At 39.3% G+C, this 17,330-nt stretch overlaps 1 protein-coding gene across 2 annotated transcripts in view; it reads left to right on the top strand.

The window, feature by feature from the left end:
* SH3RF1 (SH3 domain containing ring finger 1) overlaps positions 1-17,330 on the top strand; it is a 93,046-nt gene that overhangs the window by 286 nt on the left and 75,430 nt on the right. Inside the window, exons 1-2 of one of the 2 annotated variants that reach the window (XM_075751867.1) lie at positions 56-270; positions 1,407-1,895. In XM_075751867.1, coding sequence (XP_075607982.1) covers positions 1,509-1,895 — 387 coding nt within the window. In that variant the 5' untranslated portion in view covers positions 56-270; positions 1,407-1,508. Of the gene's footprint in view, positions 1-55; positions 271-1,406; positions 1,896-17,330 lie in introns of those variants that run through there. The other variant, XM_075751866.1, reaches the window with a different exon arrangement.

The raw sequence follows: 17,330 nt of genomic DNA, 5'->3' as shown, positions 1-17,330 counted from the left end.
CAGGCCCGACCCCCCTTCCCTCACTGCTGTGGGGCGGGGTGACAGCACTCTGTGCCGGGCCTGCCCCCCGCCCGCCTCCTTCCCCCCGCCTCGGGATGCACCTCTCGGGGGTGCCGGCCCCGCTCACTCCTCTCCCCGGCGGGCTCCCGGAGAGGTGCGTACCGCCTGCCGCGGGGTCTGCCTGCCTGTGAATCGTTCTTAAAGAGAGGGAGTGGGGAAATATAAATAAATAAATAAAGGAGCCGGTACGGACGCGGAGCCCGAAAGCAGGTAGGTGTGGGGACGAGCGCCTCGACACGCGTCCGTCGCCCGGGGAGCCGAGCGAGCCGCTTCTGCAGGCCGGCGGCGGGGGCTGGGTGGAGGCGCTCAACTTCGCCCGGAGCCTGGCCTCGGCAGCCCCCGAGGGCTCGGACGGGGCTGCGCGGCCGGGCGGGCCCCCGCCGTGCTGCCAGGGGAAGCGCGGGGGCAGCGGCCCAGGCGGGGGCTGGGGCTGCCTCGCCGCGCCAAGTACGCGGGCGCGTAGCGGTGGGGAGTGCTGAGCTCAGCAAGCTGTTTTCTCCCCTGGTGAGATTGGTGTCAGTTCCCGCAGAATAATAGTTTTTAGGGGGCCTCTTGGATGTAGGATTTTTTTCCCTCCCTTTTCCAGCCCCTGGCAGCATACACTTAGGCTGGCTGAAGGCTTGCCTTTGCGGCTGCATACGCAGCACTCGTGTTGTCCTAACGATATGGCAGTAGCACTTCCTGCTGTAAATCACTTCGCGATAGTTTTTGAAGCGCTTCTTAAAGGCGGCACTGTAGTGAGCCCTCTTGTCAGTGCCTATGGTATGCTTAAAACTCTGAGAGCTACAGGCTGTTTTCAAGGCTGATGTGTGTGCTGTGTTGCTGTTACTTTTCACAGAAATGGTAGAAACGTAGTCTGCTATTGGCTTAGTCCTGGCATAAATGTAATTCCCCTTGCAATGCCCTGTTAGTGTATGCTTTGTTGTTTTGGACCACACCGTCTTCTTGTGGAAAAGCTAATTTCAAATAAATGTTCAGCAATACAGGTGTATTAAGCAAGAACTATGAAAATTAAGCTTTATTATAACAGTGTACTGGGGATAACTCTTCATTCTGGAATAATTTGAGGAAATAGAATCACTCAAGATTAAAATTTATGGGAACTTGAATTTAAAAGCCTTAGCTGTTAGCAGTTGTTATAATAGTTTAACTAAATAGATATATTAATGTATATTGCTGTTATTATTTATTGCTATTTTGATGTTCCTTTGATTTATTGAAAATATCTACTGAATTAGTCTGGAGATCTTTTCTTTTGGTCTTTGTATGAACATCTTCATATAAAATAGTCTTGCTGACTCTTTTTCCAGCTTGTTAATGCTTTTTTCCCCCTCAAAAAATTTCAGAGCATGGTCAGAAGAGGAATGGATGTAACATGATATCCTTGGAGTGCTCAAAACACACAAATTCTGTGAAGATTTGTTTTTTGGTTAAGTGATACGAAGAAAATGGATGAATCAGCTTTACTGGATCTGTTGGAGTGTCCTGTTTGCTTAGAACGCCTTGATGCTTCTGCAAAAGTCTTGCCTTGTCAACACACATTTTGTAAACGCTGTCTCCTGGGCATTGTGAGCTCTCGAAATGAACTTCGATGCCCAGAGTGCAGGACTCTAGTGGACTGCGGCGTTGATGAACTTCCCAGTAACATTTTGCTTGTTAGACTACTGGACGGCATCAAACAGAGGCCTCGAAAACCCAGTGCTGGTGGTGGGACTGGTAGCACAAGTGCTTTAAGGGTCCCCATCAATACTGTAGCTAACTGCGGATCAAAGGACCTGCAGAGCTCTCAAGTTGGACAGCAGCAAAGGGTGCAAGCGCGGAGCCCTCCTGTTAGGGTAAGTACTACCTGGTGATGGTATTTTGATGCAATAGTATCTTTTCCTGCACTGTTTCAAAATGGTTGATGGCCTCTGCTATAGGATAAGGGCAGTCAAATAGTAAATACAGCAAAAGCTGTTGTAGATTTTTAGCAAAACACATCAGTGTTCTTATCAGTATTGGTTTACTGTTATATAAGCACCAGTAATAATGTGTCGTTATTAAAACTCTCAGTTGTTGAGGTAAGGAGAAGAAAAGCATCTCAATACCTTAATTGTCATATTAAAAGGAAGTCAAATAGAACAAGATAATTTATGTGGAGAGCTTAAGTAACTGTGAAGGATAAACATCTTGTGAAGAATACTTGAAATTGTTCTTGGTTTGCCACCTACAAGATTAGAGATTTTATTTTGGCTCTTGCGCTTTTGGTAATGATTCTGACTATCAGTAAATTTCCTTTGAATTAGATTTAATGGACGTTAAACGTAAGCAGGGAAGTTATGTTCTTGTTGAAGGTTTTGCCATTGGCTTCTAAGGACCTATGTTTTTAAATCTCTTCCTTTAAAAAGAAATCTTTGAATTACTGTGGCCTGATAAGTTGTTTGTATTCTCAGTCCTCTCCCCTTCTTTAATTAGTTTTTTTCAAAGTATTTTTTCTGAGTGATTTAGAAAAATCTATGTACTGATGGCAAGACATTGCCTTCTGTCTGTACCCCTGTTCCTTCCTGGGATCTATGCAACCTGTAGACTCTGTTATACCTTATAATCAACACTCAGTAGCCTCATTTATGATTATCCGTTCTAGAGCCTGTATCAGGAGAGACAATTTTATGAGATGACTGACTTTGCTCTGTGTTACCTAATGACAAGACAGAACAGCTTCTCTAGAAGGTCTTGCTGCCCACTTTGTGATGCTTCTGTATTCAGACTTCCAGTGTTTGAAGTGGAGTTTCTGAATGGTTTGGGTGATTTCTTTCTTGCAAAGTTTATTTTTTAAGAAATGTCTCAAGGAGTTCCAAGCAGAGGGCTTAAATGTGTATTTTGCAAGACTAGTCTTTATTTTAAAGTATAGCTGAATGATTTAGTTTACTTACCCAATGAAGGAAGCCTTACACTGATTTGTCCTCAGTTGTACTTACATGATTGGAACCTATTTAAAACATCTTAAATACAAATCTTCAGTTTGCATGAGGATTTAAAATACTGATGTTCTTCCATGAGATTGTGTTGTTTTCTCTTCTTGGTAGAGACTCTCATTAGGTTCTTTACTGTAGAATATAAACCCAATAATTTTCATGACACTTCCTGTTAATGAGTTTTGTTCTGTGTATAGATTAATTGGTAAGGGAGGAGAGAAGATGATGTGGGGGTTTTGCTTTCAGAAGGTGAACCTGAAAAAAAGTACTGCGAAGAAGCTTCAGCAGTATCAAAACCACTTGGATCTTCTCCAGAATCTTAAAGTGTTTACCACTGTGCCTTACATTTGCAAAAGCTCTTTGATTTAAAACAAATCAAAATACCCATGTAACTTGCTTATGTATTTTTGTGTCAATCTTTGTAAATAACTGTGTGTTCTCAGAGAGTGCTTTTCCTTCAGAAAGGCTTCTGGTGCAGCAGTGTGCTGCATGTGTGAATGACTGCACTTCCGAGTTTCTCTGAGCCTTATTAGAAGAAATAAGACTGAATATGGAATATTCTCTCTCTTTTCTTAATGTTCTATAATATCCTGTTGTGCAACATTTGCATTTCCAGATGTTGTACAGAGTAGACAGTGATAACATATGGAATGTTGCTTCAGTTTATTAGTTATGCTGTACTGTGTGCCATTAAAATTTTGACCATGTGCATTTCTCATGCAATTAACTGATACTCAGTGTATGTTAGTGATAGATTACAACATTTTACATCAATGAATACATCTTTGTTTCTGGGGTTTCACAGGCATTCTGTGTCTTCTTTCCTTTGGAAGACAGGGAAAGATGATCTTCTCATCCTTTCTCCTCTTTGTCCTGAGCCTTTTCTAGGAAGGCAGTAATTTTAAGAACTCTGAGGGATAAAAAGGGGGAGATAAGAATTTTTCATTTTTCTATATGAAAAGTGATTTTTTTAAAAATAAAAGTCCAGAGAACAAAATGCCAATTTAATGGACAATGTTGAAGTGAATGCCCTACTTGTTTTGCTAACTATAACATAAAGATAGTTGCAAATATGGTTCCTCTCTGGGAATTGGAGAGGAAAATCTGTTTCTAGATGAGTGGCAGAGTCAGATTTCCTAAACTAATTTTGCTGAAGGGGAACTAGTAAATGAAAGTTGCTGTTATGTTAAATGAAGTGAACGTGGATGAAGGCTGTCAAGTCATAAACATTCTGCTTATACCCTGAAGTATACTAAGCTCATAAATGCCATTTCAGAGGATGCCATAATTTTCAGAAAAGGTTAATACAGCATGTACTGCCGTGTGATTTCCTGAACTGTATCAATGACTACGGAGCTGCTAGCCCTGTTATTGGACAGTACTACGTGTATTGCATTCTCTGTATATATGTGGTGACACATGGCAATAAACAAACAAATGGTTCCTTGAGTCTTAAAAGTAATGAAGCTGGGTGGGTGGTGGGGCTTAACAAATCTTGTGCCTTGTGTCTCCCCCACTGCAATAACCCTGTCTCCTTCTGTAACCTCAATAATCTTTCACCACTGTAACAACTGCAGTTTCTCCCTGCAAGTTCTTAACCTCCTTCTCTTCCCTGCTGTTTTGATGTATAAAGCCTTCTGTGCCTTTCCCTGGGTACCATTTGGACAAAGGCAGCATACTACTGTAACCTTGTTTGCTGACTGCCCAGCTCTTCTGTTCTGAGCAGCCAGCTTGCCTGGGAGAACAAATAATAGTTACGTTCATGCTGCAGCTTCCTCACTGGTATGGATGCTAATTTAATGCTTTTGTATTTCTATTTATTTATTTATTTATTTTTAAGTAAAAACCTTCAGCTAGGTTGACAGCTTGGAAGAGCTTTAAGAGCTGCAGCCAGCTGTCAATTCTGCTTGGGACTAGTCATCAGGAGCAAGTTATTGAGGGTTGTTGAGGGACTACATGATCACATGAGCCTTGTTTCCTTCAAAAGAGCGTAAGAAAAATTTAGGGTACTTAATTTCAAATTTATGCTCATATTCATCGTGTCATTTTCACAAAGTATATCAAACAGGTATTATATTAAGTTCCTTATGGTAGTTTTCCAAGGGTATGCTTATTGCAGGAGTCTTAGCTCCTGCTAAACATAGCTGTGTACATAAGTTGATAGATGTTGGAAAGCTGTTCTAATTTCTCTGCTAGAGGATAGATTTAAGATGATACACGTTTAACTTGTCTTTTCCCTTCAATTTGTATGTGCCTAAGATATACCACTTCCCCTGCTAGTTTCTTTATAGTCCAAATTTCTGAAGTTAGGGCTGTCTTCTCAGTGGAACCTAGAGCAGCATTGTGTAGATAGTCTGGAATCTCATCGCTGTTGAAGACATTTTTTAATAATGTTTTCAGCTGTTCTCTGGACCAAGCGTAGGCAGGAAGAGATAAGCGAAGGATTCAAATGATATTCCTTTGCAAAAGAAAAGCATGAATAGCTTAAAAGTTTGCTATGCCTAATAGAGTTGACACTTATGCTGAGTAAGAATTGATGGTGTAATTTGAGTATATTATACTCTATGTCAGTGGGAAATCTTACCAAGAAATGTTACAGCGCAGACAATGGGAAAGTCCTAAAGCTTTTCCCTTTTTTCTTGTTTTTATTCTGGAAAGCTAATAGAGACCTCTGGTAATAACACTTTTGGTGAAGACTTCTTGAAATTGGAGGGAAAAGCAACATTAAAGGCTATTAGAAGATGCTCATTTAGGTGTTAAAGGTGACTTTCTAACTGCATCAATAAATTTTTGCTCTGTGCATTCCTAAACCTTTGTGTTTCTATTGGGAACTGCTAACATCTGAAATGTTTGCGAAAAATTCTTATAAACTGAAGAGGAAAGAAAAACCCACAAACAGAAGGTTGTTCCATGAGTTTCTACTAGTGCTCCACTGTGTTACATTGTACTGTAAATACACACTTCTGTTCTCATGCTTGTGTAACACAGGAAAGCAACAGTAAAATTTTCAATTCTCACATCCATACTGCCGCAGCAGCGGTCATTTGTGATCCAGTAGCCTGCCTGGGAACTGCTGAAGCAGCTTTAATGCCAAAAAGGAAAATAAATGGAGCCAGGTTCTCTTCGACAGCTGAACTTGGCACATGACTTAGGGCAGTAGGGACAACGGGCCACCTTCTGGTCTGTGAGGACTTCAGCAGGTCAGACTTCTTGGCCTTTGGACTTGATGCAAGATGTTAGCAATCGGTTTTCTTTTACCCTAACCACCCTGGAGAAAAGAGCTCAGGGTCACAGCTCATGCAGTCTGACTATTTAGCAGGATTCAAAAACCTGATAGGAGCTGAAATGAGTGCTGCCATTGCAGCCGTGACACTTGCTGGCCTCCTGAGATCCTGGCAGAACTTAGTTGTCAAAGGAAACTTCTTAATGATTAGAAAACAACAATGGAACTGAAACTGTGTGTTCATAGACCAATAACTTTATTAAAGGATTGAAAACTAGGAATTGCCAAGCATAGCAGCAGGTGTAGATAGGAACAGATGTTTAAATTGTCTCTGAACAAGAGTTAGCAGAATAAAACAGTACATGGAAATGTCATATCAGTAAACATCTGCTGGTCAGGTACTCTTGTAAGAGACTCTCATTGTCATAATAGATCAGTTTGTAAATCATGCTACTTTGGGGAAAAAGTGGTTGTAGAAATATGCAAGAAAGTGACTAATGCAATTAGTTTCATGATCAGTATTTGTGATGGTAGGCTGGAGAATCATTACTTGATGATACCTGATTTTGAGGATTATATGTGTACAAATTTGTAAAAAAACTACTTTCCCCCTTATTTAAAAAAAAGAAACAAAAGTGTATCTTATTGTTGTCTGTGTAGTTTCAATTATACATTCCTGCATATATTCCATCCTATAAAAGTAAAGAGTGTCAAGGTGCAACTTTAACATGTGAAATATCTTAATTTGAGAATGTGGAGATAGATGCCTATTCATATTCCAGAGTGATCATTAGAAAAAAATTGGGGAAGTCTCTCTAAATCATAGAATCATTTAGGTTGGAAAAGACCTTTAAGATCATTGAGTCCAACCATTAACCTAGCACTGCCAAGTCCACCACTAAACCATGTCCCTAGGCACCACATCTACATGTCTCTTCAATACCTCCAGGAATGGTGACTCAACCACTTCCCTAGGCAGCCTGTTCCAATGCTTGACAACACTTTCAGCAAAGAAGGTTTTTCTAATACCCAATCTAAACCTCCCCTGGCACAACTTGAGGCCATTGCCTCTTGTCGTGTCACTTGTTACTTGGGAGAAGAGACTGAGACCTCCCTTGCTACAACCTCCTTTCAGGTAGTCATAGAGCGCGATAAGGTCTCCCCTCAGCCTCATTTTCTCCAGGCTAAACAACCCCAGTTCCCTCAACTGCTCCTCAGAAGACTTGCTCTCTAGACCCTTCACCAGCTTTGTGGCTCTTCTTTGGATGCGCTTCAGCACCTCAATGTCCTTCTTGTAGTGAGGGGCCCAAAACTGAACACAGTACTTGAGATGCAGCCTCACCAGTGCCAAGTCCAGGGGGATGATCACTTCCCTAGGCCTGCTGGCCACACTACTTCTTATACAAGCCAGGATGCTGTTGGCCTTGGCCACCTGGGCACATTGCTGGCTCATGTTCAGTCAGCTGTCAACCAGCACCCCCAGGTCCTTTTCTGCTGGGCAGCTTTCCAGCCACTGTTTCCCAAGCCCGTAGTGTTGCCTGGGGTTGTTGCGACCCAAGTGCAGGACCCGGCACTGAGCCTTGTTGAACCTCATACAATTGGCCTTGGCCAAACAAATCACATATGCATGCTTTTGTTTCCTTTCACACTTTCTGAAATACCAGATGCTGGTTTTACATTTACAATTGATTGTACAATTTTAATTACTTCTTTGTAACACTTTTTGTATCCTATGTTAAGCTAGATAAAATTTAACGCAGATTATAAATATAAAAGGAAAATAGACTGTCTCTCCTGGTGTTAATGTGTTTCCTCTCTGAGATAAGTAATTAAGTAAAGAAAGGGAGGATAAGCAAAAGGAGGAATTGTCTCAGTATCCAAAGGCATTGGGCTAGGATTGAGAGCTTCCGGGCTCAGTTCCTGGCTCTGCCACAGACATCCTTTATAACCTTGCACAGAGTTGTTCAGAGCTCTTTGTGCCTGTTTCCCATCTGCAGATATGACTGATAGTACTTGCTTTGTTTCACTCACTATTTAAACTGTATACTCTTTAGGGCAGAGATTGACTTTTTTTATTTTGGATGTATCTATAGGGTGTTTTACAATGGGTCCACAGTCTTAGTTGAGTTCAGTAGGTGCTGCTGTTCAGTCTTTAAATTTTTGACTTCCACATTTCTGGAGAGCTGTTTGTAATCCATTTCCTGTGCCAAAGATGGTCCAGTGCCTAGTGTTACATTGTGAAAAGGATTTCATTTTCATAATAGGGAATGACATAAATACCCCAGTGAGGAAAAGCCAGACACTTAAACTATCTGTGGAAGCTGGTGTTCTGTTCTTTAGCTAGAGAAATCTGCATCTGACTGGTACACTGGTGTGTAGATTTGAATGTGTTTTGAAAAGAGTAAGAAGAGAATATCTAATGCAAATGGTGTTGATAGTACAGAAGTATTTAATTCTGTACTTTGAACCTTGATAGCCATCTTTAACATGCCAGCTAACATTAATCTGCTTGATAAAATAGCTGTGAAACTAGTGTAATCCTTTTATTTAGAAAATACCTAGGTTTTGAAGTAAGTTGATTTATAAACTAAAAACCAAATCCACAGTATTTAAGTGTGATACTTAAATCTCTTTTTATTTTGTTTCCCATACTCTTTTTTTTTAATTTTGTATGTGTGTGTATTAGTGGAAGATACTGCTATATGATTTCTTTGTTTTCAGGTGGAAGAGGGGGCTGTCTTTATTTCCCTTCTTTTTCCAATTTAATATTCCTCCATTTCTGTAGATTCGTTTAAAACTGCTTCCCTGAAATAAAATGGTGTCTTTTGTTTTCTCCAGTGTAATTTGGCCGGTGAGTTACAGGTTATTGCTCTACTCAAAAAAGCTTTGATTATTCAGAAAATTTAAACTTGTGCACAAAAAGGAAGTCTGAAGCCTTTACTTTTAATGGGCTAATCAAGGGGAGCAGGGTTTGGGGTTTTTTTAAAGAATAAAAATCGTTTAATTTTTGTCTTATTACCACAGAAATCAAATACCAATAAAATTGCTTTATGTAGGTGGTCCAGGGTCTGATTAGAAAAGTCAGTCAGTAGTGCTATTGCTGTGTTTCTGTATGCAGTGCATCTGGCTTTCTGCAATGGGTACCTCTTGTTCAGTGGCTTAGTAGACATCCTGTATGGTGGGGAGTGCTGAAGGGGCTGACGGGGGTGGGGTGAGATAGAAATCCTACTCCTCCCCTCTCCTTTACCTGAGTGAAATGGTTTTCACATGGTACTTCCTCTTCTTACCCCTGTGTTTAGTGTATGGATAGGAACTGCAGAAAACAGCAACCCTGAAAGTGCAGCTGTGATAATAAAACTGGAAACTTGTTATGTTCAATTGTTTGTCTTTCTTTTGGTGGACTTCCCCTTGCAGTGCATTTGGCCTTCTTATGATATGCTTAACACCTTCCTTGCTCTTTTCTTTGGCTCCATCATTGTTCTTTATTCAAACATTCTCTCACCTCAGATCTTAGTGAACTACTTCCAAGAAAAAGAAAACATATATCTTTCTTCTCTCTTGCGTCCAATTTGTCCTTGACTGTGTCAAACATAGGGAAAATAAAGTAAGCAGTAAGAAAGAAAATGTTCTGTTGAAGTACCTGGACTACAGACACTCTTCTCTTGTGGTATTTATGACTGAATCTGCTAAATGAATGAAGAGCATAAAGTGTAGGTTAATATTACTGTATTGCTTAGCCTCCTTTGGTTTAAAAGTTTCTTTCTTTTTTTTTCCCCCCTCCTCTAAATCATTGCCTATATGCACATCCAAGTGTGGGTAAGAATGTGTCTCAGTAATTAAAGCTTAAATATCATCTGGTCAGCCCTATTCATACATACACCGCATTAATGGGTGCACAAAGGAGAAGTGTGCATCTGTTACTTCTCAGTTCCTGTCGGATGCTGCTTTGTTAGTAGACAGAAAAGCATCATCTCAGAGAATTAGCAGTGAATTCTTGGGTCAGTTGCATTAGATCAGTTTCTTTTCATATCGCATCACCAAATCAGAATCTTTTTGGAGAACAGTTGTTTTTGGACCAAGAATGGCAGTTTTGAGGTGAGCTGGAATAATTTTAGGAAGCAAGTGGCCCTGAGGTGAGAAAATTGCACATCCCAGGGGAGTACTCTTTTCTGCACTTCTTATCTTTCTTTACCTTCCAAACTCATGAACATAGCTTTAGACTTTCTGATCCTGTCTTGACAAGGAAGTGGATACCTTGACTCTGGCATGTGTTCAGAATACCGAAGAATGGTGATGTCATGTGTGTTACTTAGAGATTTCCACCCTCCTATAGATCTAAGAGGGAGAGGGGGAAAAAGCTGCTTCAAAGGCAGCTTCTAAGAGATGATATATTCCTCTTTACGAGTGCTGTGTTGCATTTTGTGTAGCTGATGGACTTCAGTAATACTTCAATGTCTGCAGTCCAAGCCTGAAGTGTTAGAACAAGGAAGCAATAGCTCCACTACTTCAGAAATCCTTTGTTCTCCTTTGGTTTCCAGCTGTATCAAATTCTGGCCCAGCAGTGCTGGCAGTTGAAGTTATCATCTTGGCAGGTATCTCCTAGACATAGCTCTGTCTGTGCAACATAGAGGGGGAGATGGCAGCACTGGCCTCTGTTTGATCATCAGACTAAGCAGTGGGGCTAGTCCTAGTTAGAGCCTTGTGGCACTGAGAGTGCCTGAGTAGATAGTGCTGGGGCTGCCATGCAGTTTGGGCATGAAGCACCTAGCTGGTCTTAGCACAGAGGCAAACAGTTAAGTCTGTTTTCTCTTCTGCATGCTTTTACATGTCAGGAAATCATTGGGACTCAGTAAGATGCTCTGAAGATAAGGTCTTACTTGCGCAGAGGAGTGAGAGGATCAATACTGAGTAATTTGAAACAAGTGTCTTCAATTATTCTTTATTAGCATGCCATCTTAATTCTTTAGGTTATAGTTTGCATTTTATTTATATAAAAAAGCTGGAGAAGAATAAGGCACTTCTGACTGATTAAAAACTGTTAAGATGAAAAGTATTCAAAGATAATCAGATGACAATCTGAGTTGGCATATATAGGGCATAGCTGTTCTAGAAGCTTATTTAAACAAATCCAGTAAAGGTGAATTCAGTGTGCTGTGGTAATGTGTTTCTGAGTAAAGATGAAGCTTTTATTCTGAAGCTGAGAGCTTGCTGAAAGAAAATCAACGTCTCATGGACCTTCACATGTTTGTGTATGCCAGTGCCCTACTATCTCACATGGTCATCTTTTTCATGAGCTAGATACAGATCTGAGAGGAGACTCTTAAATCTTATCCACACTAGCAGAGTTAAGCCATTTTCAAAACCTGTTTAATTTAACACAGTTTTAAATCCACAGCCTTGTTAAGTTAACAAGCCTTCAGCCTTGCCACAAGGTTCTGTAATCTTCTTAGATCTTCAGTTTAAGCAGGGCAGGGATAGTCAATAAGTAGATGAATAGATAATCCTTCAGAAGACATATAGGTCTTCCAGAAATACGTGTTGATATCTACAATGAGTTTTGAAATGCTTAGTTTTGAAATGTTGAGAAATGCTAATCTGAACTTTCATTGAGCATAAGAGACACTACCACAGTGCCTACATCTAGAGGAGAAAGTTGAAAGGACTATCACTTTGTTTTGTTGGGGAGGAATAAAGGATTTTTAAAAATGCATTAATTCCTGATTTATAGCCCAATAAAATTAGATTAAGTTTTAAATATAGAATGGGGTAAATGAAAATAACAGTTTGTTTCCTTGCCATTATGCATATGCAGATTAAAAGCTTCTTTGTGGTTATTTCACAAGCTATCTTTGAAAATCTTTCAGGCAATCAGTAGTCTGTGGACCAGAATTTAGAAACCATTGATGCAGATAATATGGTATTGGCCACCTCTGCAGACTGCATGTTACTTCTGTTCAGTTTTGGCTCTTCTAGCCCTGTTGAACCTAAGCTGTGTCTGTCTCCTGAGCAGAGCTGCTGAGGTAGTGGAGCCAAAGGAAGGAAAAAAGAGTTTATAGTGGAAGGAGACTAACCGCAGAATCCCTGCCAGACATGTTCAACACAGCATGGGAGCAGAGGAGGTGGATGCGGCGTGCAAGCCAGGTCTGGGAGATGCCAAGGGTGGCCTTCTGTTTGGAAAGGGAGGCGGAAGAGCTGAGCACAGAGAGAGTATGAGACATGAAAGCAGTCGCTCATCTGTTTGAAAGAATGGGAGAAGATGACTGAACAGCAGAGAAACTTCAATACTGATGGGTGATAAAGACCTGAAAGGTCAAGTAATAAGGGAACAGAGGATAGTGAATTATGCTGAAAGAAAACAAACTATGGTAGTAGATTTGGAACATAGCAATAGACAGATTGGATAAAAAATGGCGGAGAAGGAAATCAGATTGAGCAAATGAGTCTCTGCTCACTGGAATTGAACTAGAGACCTGATGAGGAGGGGTTGCTGAAGGAACGAGTTGAAGAGGTAGCTTGATGTTTGGGAAAGGTTTTGGAAAGCACCAAAACAGAAAAGTTGATATGGAGGAGTTGGCTAAACAAGAGGTGAGAGCAACAAGAATTAACTGTGTTGACTCACAAGCCATCTATGTTCGTCCACTTTTAATTTCAAAATACTGTGCATTTTATTTTTCATTGCTTATTTTTGAATAGTGAGTCATGTACTATGTGGCATGTAGAATATTTCAGTTTCAAAATGGTTGAAGAACTTCCTGTTCAGGACTGTGAGGATTATTTCTGGCATATCTCTCAAGCACTTTGAGATTCTTCACAGGATTCTAAAAACATCAATTTTATTACCACTAAACAACTCTGACAGTTCTTATAGAACAAGTAAGGCTACAAATTTAAATATTCCATTCAATGATCTCAAAAAGATTATAGGAAAAGGTGGGCTAGTGTCCTAGGAATTGCTTGGAAATCAGAAAAGATTCTCAAAGAAGAAAAAAAAAAGAGCATTTGCAACTCTTCTAATTTGGGAGCGTTTTCTTTCACCTTGCTTCCATGTTTCCTCAGTCTTTTGTGTAGTCCTTCAGTTAGTAATAGCTGAAAAGAAGGATGTAAACGTTCTACCAACATTACAGAGCATGGCTACAATCTTACATACTATTCTTTCGACTTTAGCCATGACAGATAGGAAGAATGAATTTTGTGGGGCAGATTCTCCAAGCAAAATAACGGAATATTTTGAGTACATTTTCAGTCCCTTGGAGCAGCTCATCTTTCTGTACTGTGCTTAAAAGGAGAACTATCTTTCTAGAATTACATTTTCAAAATACATTATTTTTGTTCAGTAAGGGAGATTTTTGTTTGTCTTTACTTTCACTAATAAGTGGAAAATTATTTTTGGTGGAGAAATAGAATAGCTGTTTCTGGAAACAGATTTCCAAAGCAGTTTATGATTTCAAGAAATGTTTATCTTCTCATACTGAAACCTCTGAACCCAGAAAGAAACATAAGGGTCAATGAAAGCTTATTTCTAACTTCAGCTCCTGTCATGGGTATATGCTCTTCACTCAGGAAATCATACTTTTTCATATATTCAGGTCAGAACTGTGTTGCTTGCAGCAGGGAGCTGATGTTATTTATGCTTCCCTGTTTGTTTTTTTACCAGCTCCCTAACTTCAAAAAGGAACAGCATAAAAGAGGTCAAAATTGATTTTAAATGGCATAGAAGGTTATCCTTCTGCAAGAAGGTTATTCTGGTTATTCTACAAGAGTATTATAGTAAAAAAAAAAAAATCTCCCTATCAATACTCTTGTTTCATTTTTTCTGAGTTTGCACTGAAGGCATCTAAGAAAAAAAGGAGGTGTGAGTTAAAACAGCACAACTGCCAATAAATGTTTGTGCCCTTTTTTTCCTGCAGCAGTCACATAATTTTACATGCAAACTCATATGCCATTTAAAAAATATTCTCTGGGTAAAATTTCATGTAATGTGGCATCTTTAATCCTTTTAGAGCTTTTGAAATGTCTGCAATGCACATGCAGTTAGGCTATACCACACAATTCCTTATTTTTTTTATGTTGATGGGAGTTAGAACAGTTAATGAGATAGATTGGTTGATGAAGTTTATGCCCTGTTTGTTGTTTTTTTGTAGGCTGTAGTTATCTGAGTGGATGTATACTTTTGTCTGGAGTGTACTGCTCAGTTCACAAATAAAGAGATTAAATTAGAAATGGTTAAAAAAAGAAGAAATAAAATAATTTTAGAGCCAATTTTGTACTTGCAGTAATAGAAGGCTATGGATTTATAATATTCAGAGGTGCAGTCCTCAGAAGAAATCGGCGTGTGTGGAACTTTTCATCTGCTTACATGGAGATTTCAGTGCAGCTTCACTTAGGTATAGTCAGCTTGAAGCCCAGTCACACATGGCCAGATTGAAGTTCAAGGTAGTTTATCTGAATCAAGAAGCACTAACCTTGTCATTGTAATTAGACATGTTTTACAGCTTGAAAAATCTTGTAGCCCAGCGTGCAGTAATCACAGCATACTTGATGGCTGGGCTTAGTTGGCCTTGCCTATAATAAATGGAAAGCAAAGTATTCCAAATCATGTGTTTCAAGCAAATGTTAAATAGTTGCCTACAGGAATACGTAAGTTTTGTTTGCATAAGTTACCTTATGATGTTGGAGAAATCCTCTTCAAACTTAAACAGATAACCTCACCCTCAGATCTGGATGATGGCTGAGGTCTCATTCAGGAAATCATGACTCGCTCTCTTCTAATTGCTATTTACAATGTAAGGTTAGGACCCCACACCTTCCTAGAAACAGCATTTAATTCTTGGGAAGTCAAATACCTCTGGTTCTCGAAGCTAGAACATTAGTAAGACTGCGTAAGATTTCAGATAAGCCAAAATCAAGTTATGCACTGGTTTTCCAGGGTTTGAATGCATGAATGTGTTCAAAAACTCAGATTCACATTCTTACAGCACATTTCATTTTGGGGAAAGAGGTGTAGTCAATGAAACTTTTGGTAGAGTGTGGCTTTCTGACTTAGGGAAAACCTCTGCTTTGTACAAAGGCAGACCAAACTTGGAACAGGATTCAAATGTCAGGGCTTTGTCAGTGCTGCAGAGCTCTAGTTTTGGGTGCTGACTCCAATTACTGAAGTCTACACCGAATATACCATTAGATGCCAAACTGTGCTTTGGTTTTGGAGAAGGTTGTTGATTTTTATTAGGATAAATGAATCTGAATGTCTTAATAGCAGTACTCAGTGGATGAAATAGCATTTGATTTGTGCTGTGTTTTGAAAAAAGAATACTTTTTGCAGATTTCTTTCTTCTGTTCAGCCTAAGTTTAATAGAAGAAATCTGTCCAACGTGGTGTTATGTAAACACTCACTGTGTTTATATTTTTCAAGGTCTTGTAGCTATAGAAATAAAATTGCAGTTTTGAACTTTGCTATTAAAATACACATTGGAAAAATACTCTGGAGTACAGAAGAGTGTTAATGGCTTCCATGAAAACAGATCTGGTAAAAATCAGCAAGTGCAGTTAGATATCCTTCATTAGAGAGACACCAATCTTGGTGTTCCTGTGGTAGCTGAAGCACTATAAGCTGCTGCTAAAGGCACTAATCAGCATAATAAATCTGGAGCAGGGGAGACTGCCTTATGAGGGCTGATAAAACTGGCCATAAATACCAGAGCTGAGTCATTGGTTAGTGCCTGAAGAGAAATGGATTTTCTGGGAGAGGGTTAAAAAGAAGATAAAAAAGAAGCAGAGTTGTGAATGAACCAGCAAGGCAACAGGCAGCACTTTAGAAAGCACAGGACTTGCTGGTAGCCCTAACGACTGCAAAGTATGTGGGTGCTATTTCTTGGTCATGTTATTTTCAGAGATTCATGATTTTGTGAATGTTCTTGGTAAATACTATTTTGAATTCTCATTTTGTGGTCTAATGGAGGTAAGCCAGCAAGGACTTACGAATGTTGGCTAGCCGTTCAGATCAAGGGCTAAAAATACCTTGTATTTTATCTCTCTGTTTTTGTTTGTCTTTGCACACAACTTTTGAAAAAGATGCTGGAAAAAATAGCATTGGATACAGAAGTTCCGTGTCTTTTCTGTTTTGTCATTTTGTCAGTGTGCATTAGATCTGTCTTAAGTGGATCACCTTAATTAAGGCAATTCAGCCTTTCGTTCAGTATTTAATGTACTGTGAAGATTGGTACTTGCGATTGTAGTGGCTTAATCATGTAGACTTCTGGCCCCCCTTTCTAAAACTGAAGTTGTTCCGCTCTGTGAAAATAAAATATCCACTGGAAAAAAGATTAAAGCTCAACTGCCCACATCCCAAGTGAGTGCTTGGGTCATCGGGCCAGAGAATTGTTTCTCAGTCCCCTTCAGTGCTGTAATAGATGATAAGGGAAATCCATGTCGAGACATCTGTGGTTTGGTGGTTGGATCTCATGTCATGTTGAATCATGTATTCAGGTACTAATGACACTTTTTGTTGAAATAGTACCTTTTTCTTTTTTTTTTTTTTTGTTTTTTCTGAATCTCCTTGTTTGTGTCCCCAGTGAATTATTTGGTGAGATATAATAATTCTGATTGTATATTTTGTCTAGAAAGCACAAAATTAAGTATGGCTTGAAGTGTGGTTTTCTACTATTTTTTGATTATCAGATGGGGAACAAAACATTGGTTGTTTATGTTGTCTTAGCTGTGATACTTCTCATTTTCCTCTGTAATGTGAAGATGAGATTAATTTAGGAGAAAATAGTTAATTTCTGACTTCTGTTTTTAATGAGAAAATAGTTTCTCTTAGGATAAACTTTCAGATGTTGGAGCATTGTTGTTTTGAAAGAAACTAATACTTATCAAAGCATAAATTAAGTTTTTGTTCGCAAGTTAAATAGCTTTTAAAAAGACAGCTTTAAAAGCTACATAACTGATTATTACGTTTCAGGTTAGCTGTATCTCTATGATCTTGTGGGGATTATATGTCTGCTATTGAATTTGAAGGAAAAATAACAAAAGTAGTAATTTCAATATAATGTTAGTCCCCTAAAAATAATAACTACCAAATTGATTTGAGATGCATG

Source organism: Balearica regulorum, chromosome 4 (assembly GCF_011004875.1).
Source record: "Balearica regulorum gibbericeps isolate bBalReg1 chromosome 4, bBalReg1.pri, whole genome shotgun sequence".
Classification (NCBI taxonomy): Eukaryota; Metazoa; Chordata; class Aves; order Gruiformes; family Gruidae; genus Balearica; species Balearica regulorum.
This window is presented reverse-complemented; position numbering and strand designations above follow the sequence as displayed.